Source organism: Panthera tigris, chromosome A3 (assembly GCF_018350195.1).
Source record: "Panthera tigris isolate Pti1 chromosome A3, P.tigris_Pti1_mat1.1, whole genome shotgun sequence".
Taxonomy (NCBI): domain Eukaryota; kingdom Metazoa; phylum Chordata; class Mammalia; order Carnivora; family Felidae; genus Panthera; species Panthera tigris.
Genome location: NC_056662.1, coordinates 89235820 through 89250134, shown reverse-complemented (window position 1 = coordinate 89250134; position 14315 = coordinate 89235820). Strand labels below are relative to the sequence as shown.

The 14315-nt window shown below is 38.4% G+C and overlaps 1 protein-coding gene across 1 annotated transcript in view; it reads right to left on the bottom strand.

Moving 5' to 3' along the window:
* The window catches only part of ALMS1 (ALMS1 centrosome and basal body associated protein), a 223181-nt gene that overhangs the window by 150645 nt on the left and 58221 nt on the right, over positions 1-14315 (bottom strand). The window contains exons 9-10 of the mRNA XM_042981739.1: positions 5731-11457; positions 4138-4271 (exon numbers count right to left, since the gene is read on the bottom strand). Coding sequence (XP_042837673.1) covers positions 4138-4271; positions 5731-11457 — 5861 coding nt within the window. The remainder of the gene's footprint in view (positions 1-4137; positions 4272-5730; positions 11458-14315) is intronic.

Sequence of the window (14315 nt, the reverse complement as noted above, 5' to 3'; positions counted from 1 at the left end):
CCCCTAATGCTGCACTATTCAAGGATCAACTGTATTTTGTTATTAGAAGGTACTCACACTACCTGAAGTGGTATAGTGTTATGTGAAAATAAATTTGGATTAGTTGTAAATATTTTACAAATTCTAAGGCAACCACAAAAAAAATAAAGTGTAACTAATGTGCTAAGAAATGAGAGAAAATATAATGATATAAAAACACTCAAAACCACAAAAGGCAGAAAGACTGGGAGACAAAAATTGGAATGAAGAACAAGGGCAACAAATAAAAAAATAGTAGTGAATATGGTAGATATTAATCCAACTATACCAATAATCACTTTGAAAATCAATTATTTCAAGTGAAAATATACTAATTAAAAGACATAGATTGTCAGAGTGAATCAAAAACCAAGATCCAACTACATGTTGTCTATAGGAAAGCCACTTTAAATATAAAGACAAATTAGATCAAAAGTAAATGGATGGAGAAAAATATACCATTCTAAAATAAAGCAAAAGAAAGTAGGAATACTGTATTCATTTCAAACAGAACAGACGTCAAAGCAAAGAAAGTTATCGCAGATAAAGAAGGGCATTACCTAATGACAAAGGGGAAACTTCTCTAAGACATAACAATCTTTCATGTATATGTGCCAAACAACAAAGTGTTAGACTACACAAGGCAAAAACTGACATAACTGCAAGGAGAAATAGAAATATATAATCCATTATTATAGTTGGAGACTTCAACATCCTCTATGAGAAATGAACAGATGTTGGGATGCCTGGGTGGCTCAGTTGGTTGAGCATCTGATTCTTGATCTCAGTTCAGGTGATGATCTCATGATTCATGAGACTGAACCCCATACTGGACTCTGCCCTGACAACACAGAGCCTGCTTGGGATTCTCTCTCTCCTCTCTCTCTGCCCCTCTCTGCTTACATGTGTGTGCATGTTCTCTTTCTCTCTCAAAATAAACTTAAAAAAAAAAAAAAGAATACATCTATCAGCAAATCAGTGAGGACACAGTTAAGCTCAACAACACCATATATCAACTGGGTATAATAGATATTTGTAGATTACTTCAGCCAAAAATAACACAGTACACAATTTCTCAAGCTCACATGGAACATTCACAAAGACAGGCCACATTCTGGGCCATAAAACATATCTTAACAAATTTAAAAGAATAAAAATCATATAAAGTCTGCTCTTAGACCACAATGGAATTAAATTAGAAATCAAAGCAAGAAAGGTAACAGGAAAATCCCTAAATACATGGAAATTAAACAGCCTACTTCTAAATAAAGCATGAATCAAGAAAAATTTAAAAACATATTAACCTAAAACTTAAAAACATACTAACTCAAAATGAAAACACAACTTAGGAAAACCTGTGGGATGCAGGGAAAGCACAGAATAGAAGGAAATTTTTAGCATTAAATGTATATACTAAAAAAGAAGACAGATCTAAAATCAATAACCCACATTTCTAAATTAGGAAACTAGAAAAAGAATAGCAAATTAAGTCCAAATTAAACAGAAAAAGAATAAGAAAGCAGAAATCAATGAAATTGATTGACAGAAAAATCAGAAAAATGAACAAAACAAAAAGCTGTTTCTTTGAAAGACCAATAAAATCAACAAGCTTCTAGCCAGAAAGAAAAACAGAAGACATAAATTACTAAAATCATAAAGGAAAGAGGTAATATCACTGCAAATCCCACTGACATTAATAGGATAATAAAGGAATACTATGAACAACCACATACCCATAGATTTGATAACTTAGATGGAATGGACCAATTTCTTGAGAGACACAATCTGCCAAAACTCACACAAAAAGACATTCTGAATGGGCATCTATTTATTAAAGACATTGAATCAATAATAATCTTCCAAAAGAGAAAAGGGCTAGGCCCACCTGGGTTCAGTGGTGAACTCTACCAAACATTTAAGGAAAAATTATACCAATTCCTTATAATTTCTTTCAGAGGACAGGAGCAAAAGAAACACTTCCCAATTCATTCTATGAGGCCAACATTACCCTAATACCACAACCAGACAAAGACACTACAGGGGAAAAAAACCAAAACAAAACACAGACTCATCTCTCATGAATATCAATGCAAAAATCCTCAATAAAATATTAACAAATAGAATACAACAAAGTATGAAAAGAATTATACACCATGACCAAGTGGAATTTATCCCAGGTATGCAAGACTGGTTTATCATTCAAAAATCAATTAATATGATTACATCAACAGGCTAAAAAAGAAAAATGACTACTATATCAATAGATGTACAAAAAGAATTTGACAAAATCCAACACCCATTCATGATAAAAACTATTAGTAAACTAGAACAGAAGGAAACTTCCTCAACTTGATAAAGCATATTGGCAGAAAACCTACAGCTAACCTCGTATTTCATGGTAAGAAACTAGAAGCTTTCCCACAAAGACCAAAAACAAGTTAAGAATATTCCGTCTCTCCACTCTTTTTCAACATCAAAATGGAATTTCTAGCTAATGCAATAAAACAAGTAAAGGAAATAAAAGGTATACAGACTGGGAAGGAAGAAATAAAACTGTAAATGACCTCATCATCTGTGTAGAAAATCTGAAAGAATCAACAAAAAAAACACCTGGAACTAATAAGCAATTATAGCAAGTTATAAGATACAAGTGATTATAGCAAGTTGTAGGATACACCTACGAGAATGGGCAAAATCCAGAACACTAACAATACCAAATGTTAACAAGGATGTGGAGCAACAGGAACTCTGATTCATTGTTGATTGTTGGCAGGAATACAAAATGGTACAGCCACTTTGTGGGACAGTTTGGTGGTTTCTTTTTTTCTCTTTCCCATTTAAGTGTGTGTGTGTGTGTGTGTGTGTGTGTGTGTGTGAACTGAAGTATAGTTGACATACAAAGTTATACACAGTTTAGGGGCTCCTGGGTGGCTCAGGTCATAATCTTGCGGTTCGTGAGTTCAAGGCCTGCATCGGGCTCTGTGCTGACAGCTCAGAGCCTGGAGCCTGCTTGGGATTCTGTGTCTCCCTCCCTCTCTGCCCCTTCCCTTCTCGCGCTGCGTCTCTCTCTCTCTCTCAAAAATAAATAAACATTAAAAAAATTTTTTTTTCAAAGTTATATACAGCTTGGTGGTTTCTTACAAAACTGAACATATTCTTACCATAGAGAGAAACCTTTATAAGTACAAAGTTTCAGTCCTGCAGGATGAAAAGAGTTTCTGGAGATGGATGGTGGTGATGAGCTCAAACATATACATAAGTCTAAAATCCAATGTAATTTATCCTTTTAAAAAACTTTTCCAAAAAAGAAATAAGCCAAATAAAAGTAGACCAAATGCCCTATCCACAAGAGAAAGGACACACTATGATATATTCATACACTAGAATACTTACAGCACTAAAAATGAATAAACTAAAACTACCTACATCTACAAAGAAGAATCTCAAAAACCCAAGTCTATATGAAAAATGCAATTCTCAAAACATGCACCGTGTTGACTCCATCTATTGAAGAATTCAAAACCATACTGAATAGCAAGAGAAAAATCAATACATGTCAGGATAGGAAGTAACAGACGTTACTGGGGAGGGGACACACAGGACTTCTATGGTATTTGGTAACATTCCATTTATCAAGCTAGTTAGCCCATAGACAGGAATTATTCATATTTTTCTTTTATTCTTTATATACATTTCATATATATTCTTTACTATGTATGAAATAATTCATAATTGGATGAAAATACATACTATTAAAATGAAAATCATTTTTACATAAGCTAGTATAGCTTTATGTTCTTAAGTAGATAATACACATCTGAAAATGGCCGGACTTTATCTGCACTTCAAGCTATTACCCTCAAGAGAAAATACGAATGATAAAGCAAATCTATTCTTATTTTCCTAAGGACATAAGTTTTTTCAATAGATGAATTTGCAATTAATCAAAATCTACTGAGTCTAATCCTTAAATAGGAACTTTGAAGAAATAAGACGCCTAACACTTTAGCCAAAGACTATTAATGACTCAGCTGGTGTCATCAATGCCCAAGTAAGAGATACAAACTCCACCACCCTTTTATCACATTTTCTTTCTTCATTGCTAGATTTCTTTTATACCTTGGACAAGTCAGCTGTTCTCCCATGACTGAACAACTCTGCTTTGATCTCTTCTACTTTTTTCCTGTCAGCTTCATTTAATTCTGAAATGGAGTAGCCACACTCATGAGCCAGATTAAATTTCAGATTCCAAGCTGAAAAGAAAACATAAACACACTGGAGATAATGCAATGCAAAAATCATAATTTGTCAGTGATTATAAGAACACAGAAAACCATCAATATATCCAACTAAATGCCTGCCACAATACTTGGCAAAAAGTAGGTGTTCTCCATTATATGACAAACTATTGTAAGTTTTTAAGAACAATCATCTCACTGAAAAGTGTGACTTTTAAAAACCACATTCTACAGGTATTTCTCCAAAGATGCCACCTTTCTATGATTTTCAATTATTTTTATCTTAATCTTCCTTCCAATAAGGACAATCCCTTTGCCTCCCCTATACGTTCCTGTTACAGTTACTGCATAAGTGATATGCATAAGTGATAAAAGGAATGGCACAAGTAGTTAATCTCAAGGCAAAATTCCCAAGGAGGCCTGAAGTGTTTATAAGTTGCTTGCTAAAATATATTCCCCAGGGGCACCTGGGTGGCTCAGTCAGTTAAGCATCCAACTTTGGCTGAGGTAATGATCTCACAGTTCGTAGGTTTGAGCCCGTGTCAGGCTCTGTGCTGACAGCTCAGAGCCTAGAGCTGGCTAAGGATTCTGTGTCTCCCTCTTTCTCTGCCCTTCCTCCTCTCATGCTCTGTGTCTCTGTCTCAAAAATAAATAAAAACATTAAAAAATTTTTTAATGAATATTTAAAAAAATTTTTTTAATTCCCCATTTTGTCTTAAAGATTTCTTTTTTTTTTTTAAACATTTATTTATTTTTGAGACAGAGAGAGACAGAGCATGAACGGGGGAGGGGCAGAGAGAGAGGGAGACACAGAATCGGAAGTAGGCTCCAGGCTCCGAGCCATCAGCCCAGAGCCTGACGCGGGGCTGGAACTCACGGACCGTGAGATCGTGACCTGAGCCGAAGTCGGACGCTCAACCGACTGAGCCACCCAGGCACCCCAAAGATTTCTTTTTTAATAGCATTCTATTATTAGAGATTAATGGGATTAGAACATCCTCTTTTAAACCTCTAACCTAAGTTTTAGTGTGAAGTACTTCAGTTTTTTCTAATATCTAAAATATGCTCTAAGAACTGTATTAGAAAAATGAAGAAGTATATTTAGTTTTATGATACAGTGTGACTTAGAACAGAGCAAACTTTTCTTTGTTTTTTCTGCCTTCAAAAGAGAATCCTATAATAGGAGGATTAAGGAAACATAAGTACTTTAGGAATCTGGAAACCCAAGCTATCTCCTTACTCTCCTTCAGGCTTCAGAACCTACCTAAGACCCTAAAATCAGACTAGTACTATTAATACTGTGACCGAATTACATTATTGGTTAAATGGACTTATTCTGAATAGTGGTGGAAAATGTAATCATTTAACAGTTCTATAAGAAAATAAATTCAGATTCCAAACACTTAACTTTAAACAAATTCTTAAACTATAATGTTTGTAAGTCTGACCTGACTTGATGACAATCAGTTCCTACCTCGTGCTCGTACTCGACATTCCTCTTCCTCTGCATTTCTGAGTATTTGTTTAGCATGATTCAATGAGGATTCACACTTGAGAAGGTTTTTGACATGTGCAGCCAGTGAATCTACATTGCTACCACCACAATCATCACTCTCTGACACACTTTCTTCTTCTCTGCTATCTGTCAAACTTGTCTTGGGTGAAGCACATGGAAAGAAATTTAGAAGAACATCAGAAACTGACTCCAAGGAATTACTGTCCCATGAGCAGGAACTGGCATCACTACTTGAATCACTTTTAATGATAGTCATCATAGGGATAACAATTTTATTGCCAATGGTTCCACTATACCCTTCAGGTTCAGATCTCATTACGGATTGGGCTGCTCTATACTGTCGAAGGGTTTCATCTAACGTCACTCCGGCTTTGCTTTCTGCTTCTTGTAGAGGACTTCTAAGTGTGGTTGAACTAATAAACTCCCAGTTCTCAGTGCCTCTCTGGCATTTCAGATTTGTCTGTGTGCTAATATCTTTCTGTATGCACTTGTTGCTTGGGCTTTCCTCTGTAAATGGCTGTCTCCGAGGCAAATCACTATTAGATTCAGCAGCTGTGAGGGGCTCTTTGAAGCAAACCATCTTCTTAGATTGTATAATTGAAATATCACTAACATCTCGGAAAGGGACAAGAGGAGCAGGAAAATTGCATCGTTTCAGTGCTATATTTTCTGCCTCCATTAAAAGGGTCCGAATCTCTTTAAGAGTTTTGGAACTATTGCTTGTATCTTGAATTTCCACAGAGCCAACATCTTCAAAACCTGAAGATTCTGGCTTACTTATTATAACTCTACCATCAGCCTGAGAACTTAAAGGCATACTGCTTGAGATAATACTGGAGTTAGGAGAATCCAAATTATCTATTAGCATTTGAACATGGTCTGAAACAAGTTTCTGCTTCTCACTATGTGAATAAGTACCAGGAGTAACTGTTGATAAACCAGTAATCTGATCAGCTTGCCCAAGACCACGTGAGAACATCACAGAATCTTCAGGTAGATGTCTATCTGGAAAATCTCGTTGGTAGAATATATTTGGTTTCTCTCTGTGTGAAAAGGAACGAGGAGGAGCTGTTGGTAACAGACTTTTCTGGTCGGCTGGTACAGGAATTGTTGAAACGTTCAGTGCATCTTCAGCTAAATGTTTGTCTGGCAATTCCTGTGGGTAGAAAATATTAGATTTCTCTCTGTGGGAAGAGGAACTAGAAAGAGGTATTGGTATCCCAGAATTCACAACAATTGGCTCAGGGACAGGTGAAATCTTCAGAATATCCTCAATCTCAAAATTCTGAGAACAGGAATTATGAAAAACTGTCGGTAACGGAGTCTTCTGGTCATCTGGTCCACTCACAGTTGAAATTTTGGGTTTTTCTTTTTTTGAGTAGGAACTAGGGGGAGCTGTTAGAAACTCAGTCTTCTGGACATCTGGTAAAATCACAGGTGAAATCTTGAGTTTCTCTTTATGTGAGTAAGAGCTAGAAGGTCCTGTTGGTATTTCAGTCTTCTGGTCAGCAGGTCCAGGAAGAGCAAAAACTTTTAAAACTTTTTCAGTAACATCTGGAAGCTCCTGCTGGTAAAGAATACTGTCCTTCTCTCTGTATGAGTAGGAACTAGAGGGGATTATATGTATCTCAGTCTTCTTGTTAGCTGGTCCAGAAACAGGTGAAACTTTCCAAGTTTCTTCAGTAATATCTGATGACTCCTTCTGGTAAGAAAAGATGGGGCTCTCTCTATGTGAATAGGAAGTGGAGGGCCCAATTTGTATCCCAGTCTTCTGGTCAGCTGGCCCAGGAGTGCCTAAAACTCTTAAAGCACCTTCATTAGGATCTGACAACTCCTGATGGTAAGAAATGATAGGCTTCTCTCTATGTGAGTAAATAGTAGAAGTTACTGCTGGTATTCCAGTCTTCTGGCCACCTAGTCCAGGAACCTTTAAAACTTTTAAAGCATCTTGAGTAAGATCTGGCAATTCTTGCTGATAAGAAATGACGGGCTTCTCTTTCTCTCTCTGTGAGTACGAAGTGGAGGTAACTGTTGGTTTTCTGGTCTTCTGGTCACCTGGCCCAGAAACAGCTGACACTTTTGGAACTTCTACAGCGAGCTGACTGTCTGACAAAGGCTGTTGGTACAAAATACTTGGCTTCTCTATATGAGAGTAAGAGATAGAAGGTACTGTTGATACCCCAGTCTCTTGGTCTGCTGGTCCAGGAGAAGCTGAAATATTAACAGCGTCTTCAGTGAGATGTCTATCTGATAAGGCCTGCTGGTAGAAAATAATAGGCTTCCCTCCAAGTGAGTAGGAACTAGAAGGTTCTGATGGCAACCCAGTCTTCTGGTCAGCTGGTCCAGGAACAGCTGAAACTTTCACAGCCTCCTGAGGCACCTGGCTGTCTGTCAAGTCCTGTGGGTAGAAGATAATGGGCTTCTCTCTATGTGAGTAGGAGCCAGAAGGTTCTGATGGCAACCCAGTCTTCTGGTCAGCTGGTCCAGGAACAGCTGAAACTTTCAGAGCCTCCTGAGGTATCTGGCTATCTGTCAAACCCTGTGAGGAGAAAATAATGGGCTTCTCTCTATGTGAGTAGGAGCTAGAAAGTTCTGATGGCAAGCCAGTCTTCTGGGCAGCTGGTCCAGGAACAGCTGAAACTTCCAAAGTCTCCTGAGGTACCTGGCTATCTGTCAATCCCTGTGGGTAGAAGATAATGGGCTTCTCTCCATGTGAGTAGGAACTAGAAGGTTCTGATGATAACCCAGCCTTCTGGTCAGCTGGTCCAGGAAGAACTGAAACTTTCAGAGCTTCTTCAAGTAGAAGGCTGCCTGCCAAGGCCTGTAGGGAAAAACTAACAGGCTCTTCTGTATGTGAGGAGGAAACAGAGGATACTGTTGGTATTCCAGTCTTCCAGTCAGCTGATCCAGATATGGCTGAAACTTTCAGAGCCTCTTCAGTGAGATGAATATCTGGTATGGCCTGTGGATAAAAAATAATGGGCTTCTCTCTCTGCGAGTAGGAAGTGGAGGGGACTACTGGTATTCCAGTCTTCTTGTCAACTGGTTCAGAAACAGCTGTAACTTTTAGAGATTCTTGAGACAGATGACTGTCTGGCAAGTCCTGTGGGTAGAAAATAAAGGGCTTTTCTATATGTGAGTAAGAAGCAGAGGTTACTGTTGATATCTCAGTCTTCTGGTCAGCAGGTCCAGGAACAGGTGACACTTTCTGAGCCTGTTCAGTTAGATGACTGTCTGGCAACTCCTGTTGGTAGAAAATACTGGTCTTCTCTCTCTCTGTGTAGAAATTAGAGGCTTCTGATGGTAACCCACTCTTTATTTCAGCTGGTACAGTAGCAACTGAAACTTTCAGAGCCTCTTCAGATAGATGACAGCCTGGTAAGACCTGTTGGTAGAAAATACCGGACTTCTCCCTAGGTGAGTAAGAATTAGAGGGTACTGTTGGTACCCCAGTCTTTGCGTCACCTGGTCTAGGAGCAGATGAAGCTTTCAGAGTCTCTTCAGTTAGATGACTATCTGGTAATACCTGCTGGGAGAAAATATTGGGTTGCTCTCCAAGTGAGGAGGGCCTAGAGGACCCTATTGATATCCCAGTGTTCTGGTCATCTGGTCCAGGAATAGCTAGAACTTTCTGGGCCTGTTCAGTTAGAGGATTATCTGGCAACTCTTGTTGATAGAAAAGACTGGGCTTCTCTCTAAGTGAATACGAAGCAGAGGTTAGGGTTGGTATCCCAGTCTTCTGCTCAGCAGGTCCAGGAACAGGTGACACTTTCTGAGCCTGTTCAGTTAGAGAACTATCTGGCAACTCTTGTTGATAGAAAAGACTGGGCTTCTCTCTATGTGAATAGGAAGCAGAGGTTAGGGTTGGTATCCCAGTCTTCTGCTCAGCAGGTCCAGGAACAGGTGACACTTTCTGAGCCTGTTCAGTTAGATGACTGTCTGGCAACTCCTGTTGGTAGAAAATACTGGTCTTCTCTCTCTCTGTGTAGAAATTAGAGGCTTCTGATGGTAACCCACTCTTTATTTCAGCTGGTACAGTAGCAACTGAAACTTTCAGAGCCTCTTCAGATAGATGACAGCCTGGTAAGATCTGTTGGTAGAAAATACCGGACTTCTCCCTAGGTGAGTAAGAACTAGAGGATACTGTTGGTACCCCAGTCTTTGCGTCACCTGGTCTAGGAGCAGATGAAGCTTTCAGAGTCTCTTCAGTTAGATGACTATCTGGTAATACCTGCTGGGAGAAAATATTGGGTTGCTCTCCAAGTGAGGAGGGCCTAGAGGACCCTATTGATATCCCAGTGTTCTGGTCATCTGGTCCAGGAATAGCTAGAACTTTCTGGGCCTGTTCAGTTAGAGGATTATCCGGCAACGCTTGTTGATAGAAAAGACTGGGCTTCTCTCTAAGTGAATACGAAGCAGAAGTTAGGGTTGGTATCCCAGTCTTCTGCTCAGCAGGTCCAGGAACAGGTGACACTTTCTGAGCCTGTTCAGTTAGAGAACTATCTGGCAACTCCTGTTGACAGAAAAGATCGGGCTTCTCTCTATGTGAATAGGAAGCAGAGGTTAGGGTTGGTATCCCAGTCTTCTGCTCAGCAGGTCCAGGAACAGGTGACACTTTCTGAGCCTGTTCCGTTAGAGAACTATCTGGCAACTCCTGTTGGCAGAAAAGATTGGGCTTCTCTCTATGTGAATAAGGAGTAGAGGTTACCGTTGGTATCCGAGTCTTCTGTTCATTAGATCCAGGAGCAGCTGAAAATTTCAGAGCCTGTTCAGGTAGATGACTTTCTGGCAATGTCTGCTGATAGAAAATTTGGGGCCTTTCTCCATATGAGTAGTAAGTAGAGGATGCTGCAGGTATCCTAGTCTTCTGATCAACTGGTCCAGGAATAGCTGAAACTTTCTGAGCCTGTTCAATTAAATGACTATCTGGCAAGGCCTGCTGGTAAAAGACACTGGGCTTCTCTCCAAGTGAGGAGGAAATTGAAGGTAATATAGGTATCCCAGTGTTTTCACCAGCTGGTCCAGACACAACTGAAACTTTCAAGGCCTGTTCAGTTAGATGACTATCTGACGACTGTTGCTGGGAAAAATTAACATGCTTTTCTCTTTGTAAATAGGAAGTAGAAGGTACTGTTATTTTCTCAGTCCTCTGGTCAGCAGATACAGGAACAGCTGAAACTTTCAGAGCCTCTTCAGTTACATAACTGTCTGGCAAGGCCTGCGCGTAGAAATTACTGTACTTCTCTCCAAGTGGGTAGGAACTTGGAAAGACTGTCGGTATGCCAGTCTTCTGGTCAGCAGGTCCCGGAACAGCCAAAACTTTTGAAGCCTCTTCAGTTAGATGACGATCTGGCAAGTACTGTAAGCAGAAAATACCAGGCTTCCCTCTTTGTGAGTAGGAACTAGAGGGCACTGTTGATATTCCAGTCTTCTGGTCAGCTAGTTCATGAACAGTTGAAACTTTTAGAGTCTTTTCAGTTGTATGACTATCCAATGCTTGTTGGCTGACTATATCAGTATGTAGACCAATAGTAGTCTCTTGAGGAAACCTTAAAGCCAACTGAGGAAAGTCCTCAGGGAACAAGGATAAATGAGATCCAATATCTGAATCTCTAGGAGTAGTAGTGATGCCTGGTTTCAAGGTGGACTGAGTAATTTCAGCTGTGCCTCCTTTAGAAGTATCTCCTAAAAAAGATTTGTTAATACTATTATGTTTTTTTTTTTAATTAAGAAACACTTCTTTTATGCATAAAAGAAATAAAGTAAGCTTTCCTTCCTATGACCTTTGCACTTCTAGTAAGGAATCCAAATCCTAAAGAAACACTCATCGAAGAGACATATATTTATAAAGATATTAATTACAAAGCCATTTACAACAGCAGACTAATGTGGAAATGATTTAAATATTCAACAATAGAGTACCATTTAAAAACAGCAGCATATCGGGCTGCCTGGGTAGTTCAGTTGGTTAAGTGTCCGACTTTGGCTCAGGTAATGATCTCATCATTCGGGAGTTCAAGCCCCATGTCGGGCTCTGTGCTGACAACTCAGAGCCTGGAGCCTGCTTCAGATTCTGTGTCTCCCACCCCGCCTCTCTCTCTACACCCCTCCCCCACTCACACTCTGTCTCTCTCTCTCTCTCTCAAAAATAAATAAACATTAAGAAAAATAGCAGCATATCCATTTTATACGATATTATGTGGATCTTAAAATTTGGATTTTTCAAGAATTTTTAATGTGATAGGAAAATGCTATCCAGTCTAGGCCTTAATCTCACCCTAAGTTATAAGCTAGTAAGTTAGCCTGTTATTTAGTCATATATGCCAGCAAAAGACATGATACTCCTCAGTCAGAGACAAAATACTTTATTCCATGGCATAGCAAAGGATCATCAACCTATTTTCATGGGTTCCCCTTTCCCTCAAGTCCTAGGAGGGCCCAGATGGATGCTATACATGCAGTGGGTTTAAATGATTCTTCCAATAAATGTACCCTGAAAAAGATAAATATTTTTTAACTATATGAAACTATAAAGTATCTAAAAATTACACTAAGGATTTTGAACTTAATTCTAGATAGCATGTGGAACTGTTGATAGATTGGATCAGAACTGTACTGCAGAAATACAGATGCAAGATGGTTGGAAAGGGAATGCAAAAGTGTAAGTGGCACTATCTAACAGAACTCTCTGCAACAACAGTAATTTCTACATTTGTACAGTAATTCTAGTTCTAAACTGCAGTAGAAAGTAAATGACTGCAATAGAAATAACAAGATTTGACAACAAATGCATTTATTTATTTGTTCATTCAAAAAAATTAATGTTTACTTTGTGCCTATCACTGTTCTAGATATAGGAAATAGGGCAATAAACAAATAGACAAAGCTTACACTCTAATTCTGCTTCACAAAACTTACATTCTAACAGTAGGAAACAAACAATAAATGGTAAAACATATGGTATGTTGGATGATGGCAAGATGGTTGATATATACAACAAGTATTATCTACACAGATCTTCTTCACCTTACAATGGGATTACATCCCAATAAGCCCATCAGAAATTGAAAACAAGTCAAAAATACATACAATAATCTAATCTACCAAACATCACAGCTTAGCCTAGCCTAAGTTAAACATGCTCAGAACATTTACGTTGGCATAAAATTGGGCAAAATTACCTAACACAAAACCTATTTTACAATAGGTGTGTAATTTACTGAATACTGTACTAAAAGTGAAAAACTGAATGGTTTTATGGGTCCAAAATGGTTGTAAGCATTATCAGTTTTTTACCCTTATATCACATAGCTGACTGGGAGCTGTGGCTCACTGCTACTGCCCAACATTACAAAAGAATATCATATCACATATGGCTAGCCTAAGAAAAGATCAAAATTCATTATTTGGAGTATGTTTTCTACTGAATGCATATCATAAAGATGAAAAATCCTAAGTCAAAGCATCCTAAGTGGGGGACCATCTGTACTTTACATATAAAGAAATTAAGTTTCAAAGATGAAGATATAAGACTGCTTCTCAATATGGAGATCTTGTAAACTTGCAGAATCTGATCAATAGGTATAGGGTGGGATCTGAAATTTTACATTTGTAACAAGCTCCCCAGTGATGTCCAGTATTTTCAGTCCTCAGACATTTTGAGTGGTAGGTAAATAACTTCTTCAGAGTTCTACAGTGAGTAAGTAACAAAAACAGGCACTTTAACCTTTTAATTCTAACTCCAAATTCTGAATTCTTTTCACTAAGCTGACTGCTATTCTAAACCCAATGGTAAGCTTCAAAAAAGAAGCTAAATAGAAAATTAAATGGATTGAGAAGTAAATTATAAGGTACGGAAGTACAGTATCAAGTATTAACTCTTCAAGAAAACTAAAAGAGAAGGGAAGATGTAATATGTATAGTAACTTGAAAAGGAATATGAATTACGGAAAGTTTTGTGAAAAAAGACTCAGAAATTAACAAAGCACACAGATTAATGAAGTGAACAACCAATGGCTCACAGAAGAAATCAAAATGGAAACCAAAAACATTGAAACAAATGAAAATGGAAATACAATACACCAAAACTTATGGGATGCAGTTACAGCATTCTAAGACGGAAGTTAAGGGGCGCCTGGGTGGCTCAGTTGGTTGAGCATCCAACTTCAGCTCAGGTCATGATCTCATGGCTTGTGAGTTTGAGCCCCACCTGGGGCTCTGTGCTGACAGCTTAGAGCCCGCTTCAGATTCTCAGTCCCTCTCTTGCTCTGCTTCTCCCCCGCTCATGCTCTCTATCTCTCAAGAATAAATAAAACACTTAAAAAAAAAATTTAGGTTAATAGTAAATAGTTATAGTGATAAATGCCTACAGCAAGAAACAAGAAAACCTCATCAAATAAACAACTTAACTTTACATCTTAAGGAACCAGAAAAAGAACAAAGCCCAAAAATCAATGAAACTAAGATCTGGTTATTTTAAAAGATTAACAAATTGACAAACAAACTGACACCACCATCACTCCACAAACCAGAGAGGACACAAA